General features: G+C 37.7%; 1 protein-coding gene across 1 annotated transcript in view; it reads right to left on the reverse strand.

The window, feature by feature from the left end:
- Ssh2 (slingshot protein phosphatase 2) overlaps positions 1-21,387 on the reverse strand; it is a 232,841-nt gene that overhangs the window by 117,031 nt on the left and 94,423 nt on the right. Inside the window, exon 2 of the mRNA XM_051179935.1 lies at positions 20,677-20,720. Coding sequence (XP_051035892.1) covers positions 20,677-20,720 — 44 coding nt within the window. The remainder of the gene's footprint in view (positions 1-20,676; positions 20,721-21,387) is intronic.

The following is a 21,387-nucleotide window of genomic DNA, read 5'->3' on the forward strand; positions in this document are numbered from 1 at the left end:
ACTTGAGTTAGAAGATGTAAAATGAGTTTTGTCATGTCATTTGTGACACATATTTTCAAAGGTTCAAAATTTTCATAGCATTAAAAAATAAAAGTAACAGGTGTCCCTTGTACTGTCCCATAAAATACATTCATTATTTTTCTCATTAAGGTACAAGGACTTAAAACAATGAACAACAGAGACTTGCATGCTCATCTGACTGCATTCTAGACCTGAAGGATATAAACATGCTTTTACTGCTGTGAAATCATTTGAACTAATTACAAATTTGATGGGCTCCCAGAGGGCATATATTTTAGTTCTAATGGTCACCTAACAAACTGAGACTTTGATTAAGTCACTTAATTCATCTGTAAAACGATATAGTAAAACATTTTTAAAAATCTCCAAATTTGTTCTGAGAGTTTAAAATCTTAGAGAAACAATTCTGATCTCAATTAAGGATCCTGGAGAGCCAGGTATGGTGGTTTATGCCTGCTATAATCTAATACTTGGGAGGCTGAAGCTGCAGGATCATAGGAAAACTCTTATCTCAAATAAACAAGCAGAGCCAGTGAAATGGCTCAGTAAGCATGACAACCTTAATTCAACCCCTGGAACCCACATGGCAGAAGAGAAATGTCTTCCACAGATTATCCTCTAACCTCAACACTGGCACTGTGGTGCTGTGATATGCCTAGACATGTGCACACTCGCACAAGTACATTCGTGTATGCATACAAAATAAATAAGTGTAATTGAAAAGACAAGCAAGCAAACAGACAAAAGACTCTGAAACATGAAATATATTTAATGCACTTAAGACAGTCACCTAGTTCAAATCAATAAAGACTGGCAGTTAAAAAGTCTGGTTTTGGAATAATAAACTGAGTTGAGGCAACAGTATTAGCACTTAATTATGAAGTTATTTTGGGGGTTAATTAAAAGTAGTATTTATATTTTAAAAGAATACCTAGCACAAAGATCAACTCTTTGACTTTAATGTCTGGAATATTAAGGTAAGGCCCATTATGTACCATGATTTTCTTTGTTTTTTTTCCATAAATATTAAAAAATGGTAATGACTTTGGTAAAGAAGTTCCAGGACTGGGCATGATGGCATACATGTTTAATCCTAGCACTCAGGAATCTGAGGCAGGTGAATCTCTGTGAGTTTGAGGCCAGCCTGTTCTACATAGCAGGTTCCAGGCCAGCCAGAGCCACATAGTGACATCTTGTCTAAAAAAGAAAGGCTGCTGACCTGAGGTCAGTAATACATTAGAAAAAGAGCACTGATTCCTGCAAGTTGTCTCTTGTCTCTATGCACACACACATACAGAAAAAAATTAATGCTTTTTTTTTAAAGATACATGGACAAAGGTATTGTGTAGATAAGATGGCAAGTTTTTATTATCATAATTGGTCAGTCAGTTTCCAGTAACAAGAGAGCTACTTGTATTTGTTTTGTTACTTGAAAGTTGATGAAATGAATAAAAACTGAAATACTACAAACATTTCTCTATGTATCATCATTTAGGAAGTTTTACTGCTTTTGTTTTCAAGGCAGTTACTATCACAGTAACTCACTATTACAGTCTCTAATCATCTGATATCTGCAATGTTTGCTTAATGTTTCCATTTTAAGCTTTCAAATAATAGCATTAACTAATGCAACTGTATTCTTTAAGTACCTGTTTGTAAGGAAAAATGGTTATACTAAGCAGAGGACCCATTTGTGTTTTTATGTTTTCTCTAAGGGCTTGATCTAGAGAAATAAATAGTAAATTAATCCCTTGAGTATTAAAGGGAAGAAAACCAACACTTAAAAAGATACAAAACAAAATCTGCTACCTGGAGTAACAAAACCTGCTGTCTCTTGTTAATCTGTAAAATGCCAGGACAAAACAAACTCTCCAGATAATACCCCCAATTTCAGATTTGTTGTTCACACAGGACTAAAAGTTATCTTACAATACTTAGTCAAAGACAATTTTCAAACAATACCCAAACACCACAATGTTAACAATAGCTCTGAAAAGCAATCATGTTTTGAGGGTAGTTTTAAATACCTGACAACAGTTTTAAACACTTGAGTTGAACAATGTCACTGAGCCTTTATAATCATTCACATAGAACTTCCCACACAAGAGCAATGTGGAACACTGAGAAGGCCTGCACATCCACACCAGGGAATAGATCTCTAAAGCATTCATCCCCCTGGCCTTAGCCACCATATGCTCCTGCACAGGGACATGCTGCAATACTGCTTTCTTCAGGTTACACAAGTCTGACACGTCTATTGTTTAGTAAAAATAATAGGCATTTATGGATCACTTTTCACATCCAACACACCTCACAAAATGTTAACTATTTAGTCCCTGTCCTATTTCTTCATTCTGTTTTTAAACTACCTATGAGACATAGTAATACATGGTGCTACTCCTATTCCCAAGAATTCAGAAAGGTAAAAGAAATGTCATTTTTCTCATCTCATGTCACTTTCAGGTAATTAAGATTCTTTTCAGAAAATTTCTTCACATATGTAAATATGAATATAGCTGCCCTTTAGGATGTTCACATGATAAATGCACACACAAAATGGTATGATGTGTTTTATTTTGCTTCCTGCCACTCTATCATTATATCTTGGGTATCTGCCCATGGTTAGATAAATCTACTTAATTCTTTTTTGTTTGTTTTTTTTTTTTTTTTTTTAGAGACAGTGACTCTACATAACCCTGGCTGTCTTGGAACTCACTATGTAGACTATGCTTGTCTCTAACTCAAGCCTGTCTTTGCCTTCCATACTAGTACTAAAGGCATGTGCCACCACACTGGTTTATGTAATTCTTTTAGAGGAATATATTGTATAACCATATATAATTTGTGTAAACAATTCTCTGCCAATAGACATTTGTTTCCACTTTTTATCACTGAACATGTTTTTTTAGTTGTTGCTGAGGGTTCAACCCAGGACCTTACAGTTGGTAGAGCTTGTACTTTTTCAAAATTTTGTGCATGCTTATGAACATATTTGTTGCATGGATACTCAGAGGTGGAACTGAAGTTAAAGATGTTTTCAAGCCTGGTAGTGGTGATAGCATACGCCTTTAATCCTAGCACTCAGGACGCAGAGGCAGGTGAATCTCTGTGAGGTCAGCCTGGTCTACAGAGCTAGTTCTAAGCACAGTTAGGTCTGTTACAGAGAGAATCCCTATCTTGTAAAACCAAAAAAAATTTTTTTCAATATCTTGGGATGTAGTATTTATTAATTAATTACCCTCAGTAAAGGCTTTTCCCCGTAGAATCTTTAGTCTCTCCTTCTCATGATCTATTAAACTAACTTAGGGCCCAAGATGGTCTTCTGTGCCACAGTCTGCCTAGTACATTAAAAACAATGAGCACTGAGGAGATAATTCAGTCTGTAAAGTGTTTGCCTTCTAAGCAGGAAGACCTAATTTGATCCTTAGAAACCACATTAAAAAAAAAAAAAAAAAAAAAAAAAAGCTAGTATATGTAATTCGGATACTAGGTAATTGAAGTTAGGAGGGTCCCTAGTGTACTAAGTTCCAGGTCAGAAAGAGAGACTATGTCTCAAAGGACAGAAAAGAAAAAAAAGCAGGGAGAGGGGAGAAGAGGGAAGGGGAGGGGAGGGGAGGGGAGGGGAGGGGAAGGGAGGAGGTAGATGGTACCTGAGGAAATGACACCTGAGGTTGTCCTCCAACCTCTCCATGTTCATGTAGATAAATACATATAGACACGTACACACACACACACACACACACACACACACACACACACACACCATCAAGATTGTGTTATGTATTAGAAAAGTTAAGTAGACAGTCAAATGGAACTAGAAAAAGTATAAGACTATAAAGAGAAACCACTGTTAGAAACTATATCATAGATTACTTAGACTACAATTAAATAAATACAATGTCTTTTTATTATAATTTTATTTTTTGAGAATTTCATACATGTATACACAATGAGATATGATACCCACTCCCAATTTTTTATAATTCTACTGTATTCCTCTTAGCATGTTCTTCCTCACAATTTAAACTACCTTAATATAAATTTATAATATACTTTAAAATGGGACTGGGGAATTGGCTCGGCAGTTAAGAGCTCTTGCTGCTCTTGTAGAATACCCAGATTGGATTCCCAGCACCCACATGGAAGCTCACAACCATCTGTAACTCCAGTTCCAGGGGATCTAATACCATCTTCTGGCTTTCTGGGGCACCAGGCACACACACACATGCAAGCAAATACTAATATATGCAAAATGAAAATAAATCTTTAAAAAAGATAATTTAAAGTACAATCAACTCTAACCCTCATTGTGCATATTATAGGTGAATGAGTCAATTATAACTTAATACTAAGAGTGTAGTAGAATGGAGTGAGATAGAGAAAAACAAGTGAATTTGGGAGTAACAAATTGGAGAGCAGAAGATCTTGAAAGAGGAAAATAATAACTGATAGGCTGATATTTACTGAATGGATATCCAGTGTGCTTTATTAAAAATTTACATGCATTGGAGCGGGAGAGGTGGCTCAACAGTTTAAATCACCTGTTGCTCTTGCAGAAAAACCTGGTTTGGTTCCCAGTACCCACACTGCAGCTCTGAACTACCCATAACTCTTGTTTCAGGGGAAACAATTGTGATGGTGCACATAAACAGGCTCAGGCAAAAATGTATACACACAAAATAAATAAATCCAATTTTACTTAAAAGTTTAGATGTATTCTCTCAATTCTCAAAATAACTTATTGAATTATTATCTCTATGAGGTTCAGAGAGGTTAAATAATTGGTGTAAGCATACACAAATTTCTTTATTTTATTGTATGTGTATGAACATTTTGCCTACATGTGTATGTCTGTGCAACACTAGGTGCTTGTTGTCAGTCTTAGGTAGGGTTTCTGATGCTGTGAATAGACACCATGACCATAGCAACTCTGATGAAGGAAAACATTTACTTGGGGTTGGCTCACAGTTTGGAGGTTTCCTCCATTATTGTCATGGCAGGAAGCATGGTGGTGCATAGGCAGAATGGTGCTGGAAAGGTAGCTGAGAGTTTGACATGTGTATCCAAAGGCAGCAGGAAGAAAGAATGACACTCTGGCCAGGCTTGAGCATCTGAGACCTCAAGCCCACCCCCAGTGGCACACTTCCTCCAGCACCATCACACCTACTCCAAAAAAGGCCACACCTCCTAATAGGGCCACTCCCTATGAGCCTATGGGGGACATTTTTATTCAAACCACCAGGGAGTCCTTGGACATCAGAAGAAGCTGTCATTGGATTCCCTAAAATAGTTGTGAGCCACCATGTGGGTGTTGGGGATCAAAACTGGGTTCTCTACAAGAGCAAAAAATACTATAAATTGCTGAGTCATTGCTCCAGTGTCCACAACACTATTTCAAGCTCAGCTAGTCAATCCTGGCTTCAGAATTTGTTTCTCTCCCAGTCACTTTCGGTGGGGGTAGGAGAGGGGAGGAAATGGGAGATGGTGCCATGGTGTATGCATGGAGGTCAGAGAACAACACCTTGTGGATCCTAGGATCTGAACTTACACTGTTAGTCTTGGTAACAAGTGCCTTTACCTGCTGAGCCATTTGCTGATCTGGTTTTGCTTGTTTGCTGTTTGTTTTTAAAGACAGGGTCTCCATATGGTTTATACTCACATTTAACATCTTCCTGCCTGAACCTCCTGAGCACTAGGATTATAGGCCTGTGCCATCACAATCAGCTAACTTGGTGCTTTTTGTTCTTTCCTGTCTTCAAGCCTTATTATTTTCAGTGTTCAAAGTGTTTCCTATTTAAGACTCATGTATAGTATATTTTGGGGGCCTATTTCATCTCTCAGTTCCTCCAATAGTTACAAGCCCTCACTGGATTTTTTGTCGTTGTTGTTTTGAAAGTATTTCATATACTCCAAGCTGAAAATGACCTTGAACATGTTTCTGCCTCTACCTCCTAAGTGCAAGAACACAAAGTGCTTTTTTATCACTGGATTTGTATTAGGTAAGGAAGGCTAATTTTCATCAGCTTTACTTCAGAGATGAAGAAACTTGAGGCCTAGAAGGTAAGGACCCAAATTAGGTATCAGAGCTAGGATTTGAAAGTAGGTCTTTCCATTAGATCCAATGATCAATCTGAGGTTTGTTGGGTAGCATTCGATGTTTATCACTTCTTTAGAATTTTAAACTGTGTTATTCAAGATGGCAGTTCACACTTGTTATCCCAGCATTCTAGTATCTGAGTAGGAGGGTTGCAAGTTTGATGTCAGCTTGGGTTTTTTGTTTGTTTGTTTGTTTTTTACACAGCTAGACTGTCTCAAAAAGCAAAGCATGAGGGGCTAGAGAGATAGACCAGTAGTTAAGAGCACTTGTTTCTCTTGAAGAGGACCTAGGTTCAGCTACCAGCTGCTATATTGTGGCTCACAAGCACAGTTCCAGAAGACCCAATGCCCTCTTCTGGCCTCCTCGGGCACCAGAAATGCATGTAGTGCACAGACATACATGCTGGCAAAATACCCATACACATAAGTAAAAATCATTTTAAAAATTTAAGGTAGATGTGATGGTGCATGCCTTAAGCAAATCTTTTTTAATTAGAGGTCAGCCTGGTGTATATATTCAGTATATATAGAGTTCTAGCCCAGCCAAAGCTGCATAGCTAGACCTTGCAAACAAAGACAAAGAAAAAATTTCCCTATGTTGCTCAAGGTCTTATTCATTATATTTCATTTATTATATATTATAGTCCCATGATAAGATATGAAATACACATGAATCTTCTATTTGTTGCCTATATATCTTACCTCTCTAGAGAATCGAATATGGCAGTAGAGGATTGAATACAGAGTAGCCCAGTGCACATTTTGGTTGGATGACTGACTAATTCTTTATATCACAGCCCACTGTATCTTTCATGAGGCTGTCTTTTTTTTTTTTTTAAAGTTGCATATTAGGCTCTAGAGACAACTATTTCCCAAGGAACCCATACATTTATTACTGAGGTTCTCATCCTTAGGAGTTTAATTCTCACTTGATACAAGAATCAACACCTAAAACTCCTTTTCACCTTTCATTGCTTCATTCCTTACCTTCTGCCTCTTGCTCTTTAGGTTGATGACTTTTCATACAGATAATTCCAGAAAAGGCCTGGAATACAGCCTAGTAGGCAGTGACTTTTTTATTTTTAAGCCTGCCCTAGACTTTCAGGAGCCAAAAGTTCAAATTGCAGCAGGACTGATTCAGCCCTTTCACAAGCAGTTTAGTCTATGCAGTTCATTTAGAACGGTCAGGTTTCCACCCCTGGCAGAGCATCATCATTATCTCTGAGCCTTCACATATCAGTTTCCCTGACGGTATTCCACTTGCTATGTCTTTTACTCTGAAATCAGGTGGGCATGCAAAAATCACACACTTATACAATTATGCACTTTTTTTTCCTTTGGGTTTTTCTAGACAGGGCTTCTCTGTGTAGCTTTGGAGCCTGTTCTGACACTTGTTCTGTAGACCAGGCTGGCCTCTAACTCACAGAGATCCACCTGCCTCTGCTTCCCAAGTGCTGGGACTAATGGCTTGCGCCACCACTGCCCGGCCAATTATGCACTTTTTAACAGCCATGTCTCATATGTTCAAAGAATTTAAGTACAATACTTATCATTATTTCTCTTGAGCCAAGCAAAACCAAGGAACATATATATACATATATGTATGTATGTATGTATGTATATATATATATATTATTTTTCCTAATCCTTGCTAAAAATTGGTCATTTTTTAAGTTGTTACATCATCTAACTGAGAAAAGATGTCTTTTGCCAGATTCTATTCATCCACTTCAGCTGGAAGGTCAACTGGACCACGGATTTTAAGTGAAGTACAAAATACTTTGCAAGAGAAAGGAAGACTAGGTAGCAAATTTTCCATTCATTTTTATTTGTGAAATATTTCATACACATCTATGTTTGTTTAACAGTCAGATACTCAAGAGATATGTTTTAACATTTTACTCTTTAGATTGTAAGAAATGAAACATTCAAAGGTTCTGATAAACTTTTCTGAACCCACTGACTCCTCTTTTTGTTAAGTAATTATATTCTTGAATTTTATGCTTTTCTTTCTCTTCATATTTTATATTATGTATATGTAATCTAATGTAAAACTCATTAAAGAAATTATTGCTTATAAAGCATCTAAATACATTTTTAAAGTTTTCTTTAGGTTGACATATAAAATACATATAGAAATTCAAACGAAGTCATTTTTCTTGCTAAAATGTCTAATCCAGAAGGGGCCAACAAGATGGGTGAAGGTACTTGTTGCCTACCTTATGATCTGAGTTTGAGTTCCAGGAACCCCATGTCTGAAGGAGAAAACTGATTTACAAATTGTCCTCTGATTTCCATATGCATGCTGTGGCACTCACATGTCCTCCCAACATGCTATATTTACACAATAAATTAAATAAAAAACCCAAATCCCCTTGGATAGGTGGGTAGATATGTAAACAATCCAATATAGCAAAATGTCAATTGCAGAACCTAGAGGTTGTATTTGGGTGTTTGTACATAATTCATCTAATTTGTTTGCATGTTTTAAAATTTCCAAACAATATGCTAGAGAAGTGAACTGGAAATAATGGCTATAAATTTACAATCCCACTACTGGGGAGGTTGAGGCAGGAGGATCACCATGACTTCAAGCTACCCTATGTTGCAGAGTGGGGCTCTCTCTCAAAACAAAAATACGAGGGGAAAAAAAACCCCTCTGTTTCCTATTTTGTCTGAGTCTTAGTGAGAAAAGGGTATTAGCTAGTTTCAGATATTTAAGGAACTAGTATGCTACTGGAAAACAATAATTTGGTTTGATAGTTTAATTGCTGTTTGAGCTCTTGCCTTATGTTATTTAATAAACAAAACAAAACAAACAAAAAAAAAAAAAAAGAGAAAAGCCTAGTTCCTTCAAGATTTATCTTCACAGATATTTCCTGGAAAGCAGTTATTACATCTTTTACTTTACTAGCCTTTGTTTTTTGTTTTTTGGAACATTCATGATAATGATAAAAACCCAATATTGTCCTGAAATTCACAGTGAAATGGATGGAACTAGAAGAAATCATCCTGAGTGAGGTAACTCAGTCACAAAAAGACAAACACAGTATGTACTCACTCATATATGGATTTTAGACACACAGCAAAGGATTACCAGCTAGGAAACAAAGATGACCCTAAGAGAGACATACATGGTCCTCTGGAGAAGGGGAAAGGGACAAGATCTCCTGAGCAAATTGGGATCATGGGGGGAGGGGAGAGGGAGTTAAGGGGAAAAGAGAAGAGGGGAAAGGTAGGCATGAGGGAACAGGAAGATTGAGACAGGAAAAGAATAGAGGAGAACAAGGAAAAGAGATACCACAATAGAGGGAGCCATTATAGATTTAAGGAGAAATCTGGCACTAGGGAAATATCCAGAGATCTACATGGATGAACCCAACTAACTAAGCAATAGTGGAGAGGCTACCTTCAACGCCCTTCCACGATAATGAGATTGACGACCTACCTTACATGCCATCCTAGAGCCTTCATCTAGTAGCTGATAGAAGCAGAAGTAGAAACAGAAGCAGACACCCACAGCTAAACACTGAGCTGAACTCCTGGAATCCAGTTGCAGAAAGGGAGGAGTGATGAGCAAAGGGGTCAAGACCAGGCTGGAGAAACCCACAGAATCAGCTGACCTGAACAAGGGAGAGTCATGCACCCCAGTCTGATAGCTAGGAAACCAGCATAGGACTGACCCAGACTCCCCGAATGTGGGTGTTAGTTAGGAGGACTGGGCAGTCTATGGGATCATTATTTATCCCTAGTCTATGAATGAACTTTGGGAGCCCATCCCATACGAGGGATACTTTGTAGACTAGGCTGGCCTCCACTCACAGTGGTCCGCCTGCCTCTGCCTCCTGAGTGCTGGGACTAAAGGCTTTGGCCTCGTTCTTACTGTCAGCTTGGCTCAGAGCACTCAAGTGCAATAATTTAGAAGGATTAAGAAGGGATGATAAAACAGAGAGATGGTAGTCAATCAGAGCAACATAATAAGACCTTTTCATCAAATCAAAAAAACCCTCCCCAAAACCCACAGCGAGACAGGAATTATAAATAAATCATCTGTACAATACTACTTTATTATTTAAATATTTTCTTATTTGTTTACTATTTATACCTTAAGCAGAAGCCAAAGGAGCATTTCTGTTTCAGTTACATCTTAAAGTTGCCACATTACTGGGAATTATAATTACAGTTTTATTATTTGTTTATAAAATACTTTACCCGTAAGCAATCTAATTTAAAAGTAATAACATCTTGCAATTGGAATTTTCACATTTAGAGAAAACCAAGGTTGAATGCTGTTATAGCACCCATGCTTTCAAAAAGTTGTTGCAGGGTATAGTGGTATGCCTGTAATCCCTGCATTTAGGAAGCAGAATCAAGAGGATCACTGTGAATTTGAGGTCAGCATGGTTTACAAGGAAAGTTCCAGGCCATTCAGAGCTACACAGCAAAACCTTGTCTCCAAACAAACAAGCAAACACACAAACAACAACAAAAAACCCAAAAGAAAAACTTCCTCCAAAATAGAGAAAATATAATACTTTCAAAGAAAGAGATTGTGCTCAGTTAAAAATAATAATTTCACTTTGGGAAATGAGAGCTATTATCTCCTCAACACAATTTTATAAGATTTATTTTATTATTTTAAATTAAGCATAGGTGTGTGCATGCATGTGAGTATACTTATAGTTATGGACAGTTGTGAGCTTCATGTTGTGAGTAATGGGAACCAAACTGGTCCACTAGGAGAGCAGCAAGTGCTCTTACTTCCTCAACACAACTCTCTCTGTCTTTTTGACATATGGTCTCTCTGTGTATCCCTAGCTGTCTTGGAACTCACTCTGTAGACCAAGCTGGAATCAAACTCACTGAGATTCTCTTGCCTCTGCCTCCTGAGTGATGGGATTAAAGGCCTGCACCACCACTGCCCAGATTTTGTTTTTTGAAACAGGCCGGCCTGGAACTGGGTCTGTAGCCCAGGGTTTCCATCTGTCTCTGCCTCCTGAGTGCTGGGATCAAAGAAGTAAGTGCACATGGCAAAATCAATTATTTTAAGAAGAAACTTCATCTCTGAGAAAAAAGAAGCAAAAGTATACAGGTACTTTATATTTGTGCTAGAAATTAGGCTTTCTTTGTAAAATACAGTCCCCGCTTAAAGGAACCTTAAGGGCTGGAGCAAAATGGCTCAGCAGTTAAAAGCATGTACTTTGACTTTATATCTCTCCTTATAAAAGATTTTTATTATGTTGTTGAAGCAAGGTTCTCAAAGAAGCTTAAACACCATTTTTCCAAAGTCTGAAAATAGAAGAGACGCTATGGGATATGCATTCTAGGTGTCCAAAGTCAAGGAGCTAATCATGAACAGAGACTGTCCCTGACCTCACACAATTTTGATAAGACCAATAGAAAGTGTAACACTAGTACTGGGAGTGCTGTGAAAGAGAAACAGAGAGTCTGTGAGAGTATGAGGTGATATGTTCTGCACTGAGAAGAGGCAAAGGCTGTTACAAGCACAAGTAGATTACAAACACTATGTGTTTCAAAGAGTTTCTCAATTTCCTGACCTTTGTTTGGTATGTCAACAGAACAGCTGTTTTAGGGCTGGGTTAGGTAATTGGTAACAGGTCCCTTTTTTTCCTCTCATATGGCTGCCTAGCTGGCGGAAATTCTCAGTGAAAATTTAACTATAGAACAGTCTAGCAGTTATGTTTATTAATATGTTCCTCTGCCTCAGGACCACGGAACAGTAGTAACAGATCAAATGCATGAATCTTTTGTAATAAATTTCCATTGAGTGAATGAGTCATGATCAGTTCTTTTAAACAAAGCTTTCCAAAAGGCATCCAATGGCTGTCACTTTTGGTAATAACCTAGATTAAAACAGATTTGACCTACTACCACAAAAATAAGAATTTTTCATTTCTAATTTAATGCTAGATTTGTACTAAATATTTACTGCTTTAGAATCTAAAGTGTCACACTTTGCCTTGCTTTTCCTTAGTAAATGGTCTTAGCATCTGATAAGAGGTTCAGTCATAGCACAAAGTTACAGAAACTAGGATGCCAGTTTATGGAAGTGGAAACTAATTCAGGCACATAGTAAAAGTACTATCACCATTCATCTCTGACTTGATGTTGGGTGCTTATTACTTATTAAAGTTTCCTATATTTATTTTTAACCCACAGAAACCCTATAAGGAAAGATGTGCTGATGGAATTCTCATTTACAAATGAGGACCATGTAATTTACATGGCTGAAGTTAGATACAACTATAATCTGGTCTCTTCATTGACCTTTTGTTTATACTGCTGGGCATGTAGACTTTCTGTGATGACTTCTTTGTATGCATGAAAGAACCCAACACTTGTAGATTTGGAATCTTATCTAAGTAGATAGTGTGCTGGCTAATTTTATGTCAACTGAGAGGAGGGAACTCTAATTGAGAAAATGCCTCCATAAGATTGGGCTGTAAGCAAGACTTTTTCAGCATTTTTCTTAATTAGTGATTGATGTGGGAGGGCCCATAAGAAAGCAGGCTGAGAAAGACATGGGGAGCAAACTAGTAAGTGGCACCCATCTAATGGCTTCTGCATCAGTTCCTGTTTTCAGGTTTCCACCCTGATTGAGTTTCTGTCCTCATTTCCTTCAGTGATGAATAGTAATGTGGAGATGCAAACCAAATACATTCTTTCTTCCCCAGCTTGCTTTTGGTTATTTGCTATTCTTCGCTGTCAATGTGACTATATCTGGAATGAACTACAATCCAGAAATGGAGGGCACATCTGCGAGAGATTTTTCTGCTTGGTTTGAAGTAGGTGAATCCTCTTTTAGTCCAGACATTTGAGGTAGGAAGACACACACCTTTGATCCCAAGCTTATGGCTGGAAGTCACTTGCCTTTAATTCAAATCTTGAGGCAGGAATGCATGCTTTTAAAGTCTATATATGAGGACATTGAAGTGTGCTTTTGCTCTTTGCCTATTTGTCCTCACCTTGCTAGCACATCCCTTCCTTCACTGGCATTGGAGCCTACTTCTTTGGGATTCCAGCACATTCAGAAGACCAGTTGAGACACCCGACCTGTGGGACTGAGCAACTACTACATTCTTGGACTCTCCATTCACAGCTAGCTACTGTTGGATTAACTGGACTGATTGTTTTACTTCTAATGGGAGATCTATTTATCCAACCATCCATCCCTGCATCAATCAAACTACCCATCTCTCCTGTTAGAAGCACAATAAATATTTGATTTCTCTATGAACTGTTAATATCATCACGCTGCTTCCTAAAATAGAAAAGAGAGGTAAAGTAATTTTACTTTTGCCTTCTAGTGAAGGAGGAATTCTACTTCAGATCTTTTTATACTCTACAATGGCCCTGGTAATAAGACAGTCCACTACATGTAGAAAATGCCAGAAAGATTAGTGAGTGCCTTCTGAAACAAAGCCCTTCATCAAAAAATTGCTACTGCTTTTAAGTGGCTAAGAAAAGAAAAGAGCCTTTTAAAATGCATACTTACTACCTTAGCAGCACCTCAAGTGAGAGGCTGAGGGAGACAGCTCAAGATACCCCCTGGTGGTCATACCCAAACATTTCCAAAGAGCAGATTCTCTACTTTGGACAGGAGGAACCACAGCAAGAGATACCATCAAGCTTCAGAAGGAGAGCAGCAGTTTCAGTGTCATCAGTCGCAGCCAGTTATCAATAATTTGAAAATTCTAGTTTTTCTAAAAACCCAAATCATCTCTCTTATGTGTTTTACTTCTAATAGGAAATCTGTCTATCCATCCCCATATTCATCAATCTACCCACCACCTCTCCTATTAGAAGCATAATAAATATTTGGCTTCTCTATGAAAGGTTAACATCATCACTCTGTTTCCTAAAACAGAAAGGAGAGGTGGACAAAGCATGTCAAGTGATCAATAAGAGGTTCCTTGAACTATATTTGTAACTTTTTCCTAATTAGGAGATTATTTCAAAATTTAAAAAAGTAGAAGATTAGGATTAAACTGCCAGATAATTAATATGTGTGATATATTGTCCTATTTCTTTTATACTGTGGAGTATTCCTTTATACTGTGTGAATATATGTTGCTATTTTTAGTTTAATAAACAAATTGACTGGCCAATAGCTGAGCAGGATAAGGTTAGGTGGGAGAGCCAGACTGAGAATGCTGGGAGAAGAAGGGCAGAGTAAGGAGTTGTCAGCAGACACAGGGAAAAATAAGATGGGCATGCCATCCTGAAAAAATGTACCAAGCAATATGGTAAAACATAGATAAGACATATGGGTTAAATTAAATTTAAGAGTTAGCTAGTACAAGCCCGAGCTATTGGCTGAGCATTTGTAATTAATACTAAGACTTTGAGTAATTACTTGGGAGTAGCTGCAGCACAGAATAACTCTGATTACACCTGTTTTTCTCTTTTTTAAAATTTAAATATAATACTTTAGGTTAATGTATCTTTAACTAGAACCAAATCCAGACAAAAATGCATCTGTAGTCTCTATAAATGAAAGATGGGCAGTGTTGTGCATTTATTGTCATGATTTTAAATCCACAGGAAAGTCACATCTCCAAATGGGCTGAATTAAATGAAGTTGCAGCTCAAAAGTAAAAAGAAAATAAAGAACAAATACAAGATAAGATGAGAAAGATCAGAGCTCTTAAGCAAAGATTTGGCCACAAATTGGATGAATTAGTAACACAGCATCATTGTGAAACTATGTCGTATAAGAGGACATGCCAGAGGAAGGTCTGACTGGACACAAGACATTGCATATATTGGGCAAGTATTCTACCATTAGCTATAACCACAGGCTCTATATGTTCTAGTTGTCAACAAGCTCTTTCTACTGTAATGATTCCTTCAAGGTGAACTTTTTGGTGTACCTTTTCATAAAAATTCTCTTTTTCAAGTACATTATTTATAGAAAAGATGTCAACATTCTTATTCATTCAGTAATCATTTACTGAGTGCCAACTGCTCATTGCTGTGAGTATCAAAATAGTTCCTGTCCTCATGCTGCTCTCAGATGAGGATTAGCCATTTGCTTAAATTACTGCAACAGACTCATGAATAGTTTTTTTTTTCTTTTTCATCCTTTCACACTCCCCTGTGACCTTATTTTGTAACATTTTGTACACTTAATTGAGATGGGCACTGAGCAAGTGACTCAGTTTGGAGAGTTGCCTAGCATGCATGAAATCCTGATTTCTAGCCCCGACACTATATATTCAAGGCACAATACTGCAGGACTATTAATTATCTCAGGATCTGGGAAGTGGAGGCAGAGGATCAGAAGTACAAGGTCATTTTCTGCTACCTAGCAAGTTTGAAACCTGGATGGTCTACATGAAACCCTATCATGAAAACAAACAAAGCAACATGAAAAGCTATAATAGTTGTTCTGAATGATGTAAGTATTCGTTCGTCCCCCTCTTTTCCCTCCCTCCCTGTTTTTTTTTTTTTTTTTTTTTTTTTTGACAAGGTCTTGCTATGTAGTCATGGCTGACCTAGACCTCAAATTCATAGAAATTCATCTGCCTCTCCTCTGCCTCATGAATGTTTCATCACTCCACTTAAGCCAATGAAGCTGTGAAGAGTGTAGCAGATTTCTAAGCAAAATACTGAAGGTGTGGCTTTGGTCTTCTTCATTGCTTATAGTAAAATGCAAAAAGGAACTACAACTTAAAGACTAATTTTTTTAAAAAAGATATAGTTTTAATTATATGTATATATCTGTGTGCTGATATGTGCTATGTACAAGTTCCCATGGAATTCAAAAGAGGGCACCGGACTGGAGCTGGAGTTACATGTGGTTGTGAGCTGTTTGACACGGGTACTGGGAACTGAACATGGATCCTCTGAAAAAAACAGTATAAACTCTGAACCACTGAGCCATTCTATTATTTCCAGCACCTAAAGATGAATTCTTATCCTGTCTGTATGATGTATGATACACACACACACACACACACACACACACACGCACACACACACACACACACACACACACACACATAGTATGTTTGAAAGATACTATCAGGGGTGTGACAAACATTACTGATTTGAAGGCTAGTACGTTTGTGGACTTCAACAGAAGCCAAAGTAGAGAAGGGATTTATTTGTAAGCAGAAATATTTACACCTGGAATTAAATGCAACAGAAAATGAAATGCAATGAATGGAGTATATAGTTTGAATGAAATTGTGCCACTTGGGGTGATATGCTTCCCCCAGGAGCCATAGACTATCAAAACTCCCAATGTTAGCATGAAAAACCTTCTTTCGAGTTGCTGGTTAGGGGAGTTCAAGAGAACCCAATGTAGATGGAGTTTCTTTTTCTGACTGCTCCCACAGCTGCTTTGCCTCAAATAAACACACAGAGACTTGTTTATGAACTGGCTGATGGCTCAGGCTTCTTATTGGCTAGCTCTCTCTTAATTATTAACCCATAACTATTAATCTATGTATTTCTGCATGGCCTTATCTTTCCAGAGAAGGCTCTACCATGTTGCTCCTTCAGTGGCTACGTGGTGTCTCTCCCTCAACCTCTTTCTGCATCCTCTCCCCAGAATTTTCCTCGTCTCCTCACCCACCTATACTTCTTGCCTGGCTACTGGCCAATCAGTGTTTCATTCATCAACCAATAAGAGAAGCTTATATTCAGAAGGACACCCCCCCCATTCCCCTAAAACACTACAGGGTATTGCTATTTCTCATGGTCGCCTCATAGAAGTTGGAGGTAAGCCCCACACACATGACTCAAAGCTTTCATAGTACCGGAAATTGCTATGTGAGTTGCCAAGAAAAAAAAGCAATCATGAGTCCTATTCAGCTATGATACTATGAAGCACAATAATGACTTAGGACCAGAGATCTTAAATTCAAATCCCAGCAACCATATGGTGGCCCACAACCATCTATAACGAGATTTTGTACTGTACAATTAATGATGGTGGAACATGCAGGCCTGTAGCATTTTAAGCAAGTACTCTACCACTGAGCTACATTTATAAAATAAATAAATTTGCAGCACTCTGGGAAGCAGAGGCAGGCAGAGCTCTGTGAGCTTAAGGCTAGCCTGGTTTACAAATTGAGTTCCAGGCCAGCTAGGTCTACACAGTGAGACCCTTTTGGGAAGAATGGAAAAAAAAGAAAAAGAAGAAAAAAGAAAAACAAAGAAATTTAGTAATAAAAAAGAAATACTTAGCCAGGCACGGCAGAGCATGCCTTCAGTCCCAGTAAGTGGGAAGCAGAATAGGTGAATCTAAATGAGTTCCAGGACAATCAGGTCTACACTGTAAGACTTTGCCAAAAAGAAAAGAGTGAGTTCCCATGCTGGGAATACAGGTGTGTGCCACCATACTCAGTTTATGTGGTGCTGGCAATCAAACCCAAAGCTTTGTGCATGCTAGGCAAGCACTGTAACAACTAAGTACCAACTGAGCTACTACATACATGGCCTGACCATGGTATTTTATAGGCAACTAGTTTTGTATGCTCACATTGAAAGATTAGATTTAACTCATCTTCTTTTTTTTTGTTTTTTTTGAGATAGGGTTTCTCTGTGTAGCCCTGGCTGTCCTAGAACTCACTTTGTAGACCAGGCTGGCTACTCAAGGCTTTCTTAACACATGTATTTAGTTAAAATAGATTATTAACACATTAAAAATAATTTTGGGCAGGAGAGCTGAAGAAGTGCCCACATGTAACTTCAATGGATCCAATGACTTCTCGCCTCCACAAAATTTTTGATTTCCATGGGGTACCAGTCACGCACACCTGGAACACCTACATGCATGCATAAATAATTTAAACACATAAAATAAATATTTAAAAATTAAAATAAATAGTTTGAAACTGGCCTTTATTCTAGCTGGGGAATTTACTATTTAGTTTCCTACTACAAGCTACATTTGAGCTTACAGACTGATGAGTTGAGGTATGTCAAATGAAAACACTTAAGGCTGGTTTATCTTATGGTGATAGAGAATGCCAGAGTGGTCTTCAGTAGCCAAAGACACAAAACTTAACCTTTACAAGGAACATTTAATGTAAGGAAGAAAGTTTCTTTGCTTTGAGCTAGATAAAGACTATTAAACTTAAAAACAGAGTAGCAAGTACATAGAAAATAAGAAATTAGACTGGCAAATTACTTTAAAATGGAGACTAATAGGTTTTTCTTTTCATGTAAACTGAAGTTTGTGGTTACATTAACAAATTATTACTAATAACTTTAAAACAGGTCTTTATGATTTTCCATGACTTGACAGTTCAGTCAATATTAGAGTTTTACTGCTTCATAATTATGTAATTCTTTTGGAAGATAAATTACTCCAGTGAATTCCAAGGCCATATGTAAACCTTGAGTAATCTCAAGTTGATGTTCAGAGATCTTTAGATCTTTAGATTGGATCTACAAGGAAATATAAGAATCTTTGGATTCTTTTTAAAATTCAAGTGAGAGTAATATTTACAATGCTTCCGATAAAATGTCTACTGAGTTTCTATCTCTTGGCCTTATACAAAATGAGATTTGACTGTCAAATCTTCCCTAAGAAAGTGAAAAAAATCAAGCTTTAAGCCAAAATTTATATGATAGTCACGACAGGAAAAAATATCGCCAATAACCTCTGTTACTAAAGAAAAGGAACTACACTTTAAGTTATAGTATGTCAGCAGTAACAAATACTTGATAATTTTTATTTCCATTTCTTTATTTTAGTATACACTAAATGAACAGGACAATTGGTTTCATTATTATCGTTCATATATTTAAATAACTTTTTATGATTATATTTCTTCCTTTTGTCCCTGCTCCACCCCTGTTTGTTCCCTGCCTCCTCTCAAACACCCTTTCTTATACTTTTAATGTTTTATTTTTAAAATCTAGATTCCACATATACAGAACATGAACGGTCTTTCTGCATCTAGCTTATTTGGCTTAACATGAATATTTCCAATTCATGCATTGTTTCCACAAATGATAATTTTATTCTTGATGGCTGAATAAAACTCCCTTTAGCTGGTTAGTGTCCTAATAATAAGCTCGCTTATCATATTCATTGTATATATCACTCAGAATGGCTCATCATTTGAAATAAACACATAATTGACTAGAACTTTCCAGACAGATGTTCCCTTTATGGCATAGGCTAACTTCAAACTAGCTATTTAGCCAAGGATTGATGGGCCTAAAAAAAAAAAACGGGCCAGGACGCAAGGCCTAGTGGAACTTCCTGAGCCTGGCTAGAGTCTGGTGACCCATCTTTGGCCTATCACTTCCGCATAGGAGTGACTCAGCAAAACTGCCTTTGCCTAGCTACTGCTAACATGGAGAATCATAAATAACCTCAATACCTCACCCCATCCTAAGGTTCACGCCCCAAGCCCCCAAAATATATAAGTACCTGCCTGTTACAATAAAATGAGCTCCTGCTTTGGCAAGGCTCCCAAGTCTGGGGTCCATCCCGCTCAGCCCCAGGAAGACCCAGGAAGAGAATGGCTGGACCAGCCCTTCCACACACAGCCCAACCTACCGGAGGATCCAGCAAAGGATGACCTTGGACTTTTGATCATCCCATCTCTACTTCCTAAGTGCTTCAATTACATGTGTAGACCTTATGCAGTGCCAGGGAATCAAACCCAGGATTTTGAGCATGCTAAGCGAGCACTCTATCAACTGAGCTACATCTCCAATGCCTAAGAGACTTGGTGAAAACTGAGCCCAAACTAGCTTCCCATACCACTGAAAAACAACCAACCATATGAAATCCTTCTGAATTATAATTGGATTCTTAAAGCAGTTCCATTTATTCATTTTTAAAATACTATTTATCTAGTTTTAAAAAATAATTTTTTAAATTTAAAAAGCTTTAATTGTGTATGGGTTTTGTCTGCCTATATTTTTGTGTACTATGTAAGTGCCTGAGGCTCTCAGAGGCCAGAAGAGGGTGTTGGGACCCCTGGGACTGGAGTTATAAGCCATCATGTGGCTCTGGGAATTAAATCTGGGTCCTCTGCAAGAGCAGTCAATGATCTTAACCACCAAGTCATCTTTCATGCCCCTATCTAGATTTTTTAAAAAAAGATTTGTTGGTGTGTGTGTGTGTGTGTGTGTGTGTGTGTGTGTGTGTGTGTATGCATGCATGCACAGGCGCATGCCCATGGACATGTGCCTGCCCACAGCAAACAGAAAAAGGCCTTAGGTACCCTGGGCATGAAGTTACAGATAGTTGTGAGCTACCCCATGGGTGCTAGAAGTTGAAGTTGGGTCCTTTGGAAGAGCAACAAGCACTCTTAACTGCCATCTCTACAGCCCTGTTTGTTTGCTTTTGAGATAGAGTCTGGCTAAGTAGCCCATTGTCCTGTTTCAGCTTCCTGAGTGCTGAGATTTACAGACGGGAGTCACTACATAAAGCAGCAGTTCTTTTTTTAAAGTATCAATGGACCATCTTGTAAAACCAGGACAAACTAATTCAGCAAGACTAAAAAAGATTTAGGGAAAAGATATAACAACATAAATGCCATAAGATGAAATGAACAAACATACCTTCTTGGCTGCGACCGGCATTCCTCCTCCCCACTGTCAGCCTCCTGTATAAACAGAAATTAAAAAAAAAATTAGAATGGTCTCATAAGTAATGTAATTTAACTAAGCCTTTTATGCAGGTTGCAAGTCATTCATGTTGGTCTGCATTTAAATTAAATTTTCTTCATAAAAGATGATTTACACTAAACAAAGAGACTGATAACACTAAAATATATTACTGAAAGAAACATTAGCAACAGTTTATAAACTTTAATAAGTGCTACTTATTAAAATAATTACCTCTGAACACCAACCAACCATGTTCTATATTGTTATGCTACTTTAAAATTAGTACCATCACATTTCCACCAACAAACACTATCAAAATGACCTATGATTCTGATCCACAAAGAACAACCTAAAAAAATGAGCAAACATTCCAAGTGCTTATGGAAAATCACCAGTGCCATCAACATGATGGCTACCTAATTACTGAGCACTTAAAATATTCTAGGCACCGTGTATGACACATTAAGTACATTATCATTTTGTTGTTGTTGTTTTGTTTTTGTTTCTTTGTGTAGCCCTGGCTGTTCTGGAACTCACTCTTAGACCATGATGGCCTCAAATTCCAAGATCTGCCTGCCTCTGCCTCTCAGTGCTGGGATTAATGGTATATAGCCCCATGCCTGGCCTTACTGATTTCTTAAAGGGGATGGAGAACACCAAGGA

The sequence above is a fragment of the Phodopus roborovskii genome, unplaced genomic scaffold, assembly GCF_943737965.1.
Source record: "Phodopus roborovskii unplaced genomic scaffold, PHOROB, whole genome shotgun sequence".
In the NCBI taxonomy this organism is placed as follows: Eukaryota; Metazoa; Chordata; class Mammalia; order Rodentia; family Cricetidae; genus Phodopus; species Phodopus roborovskii.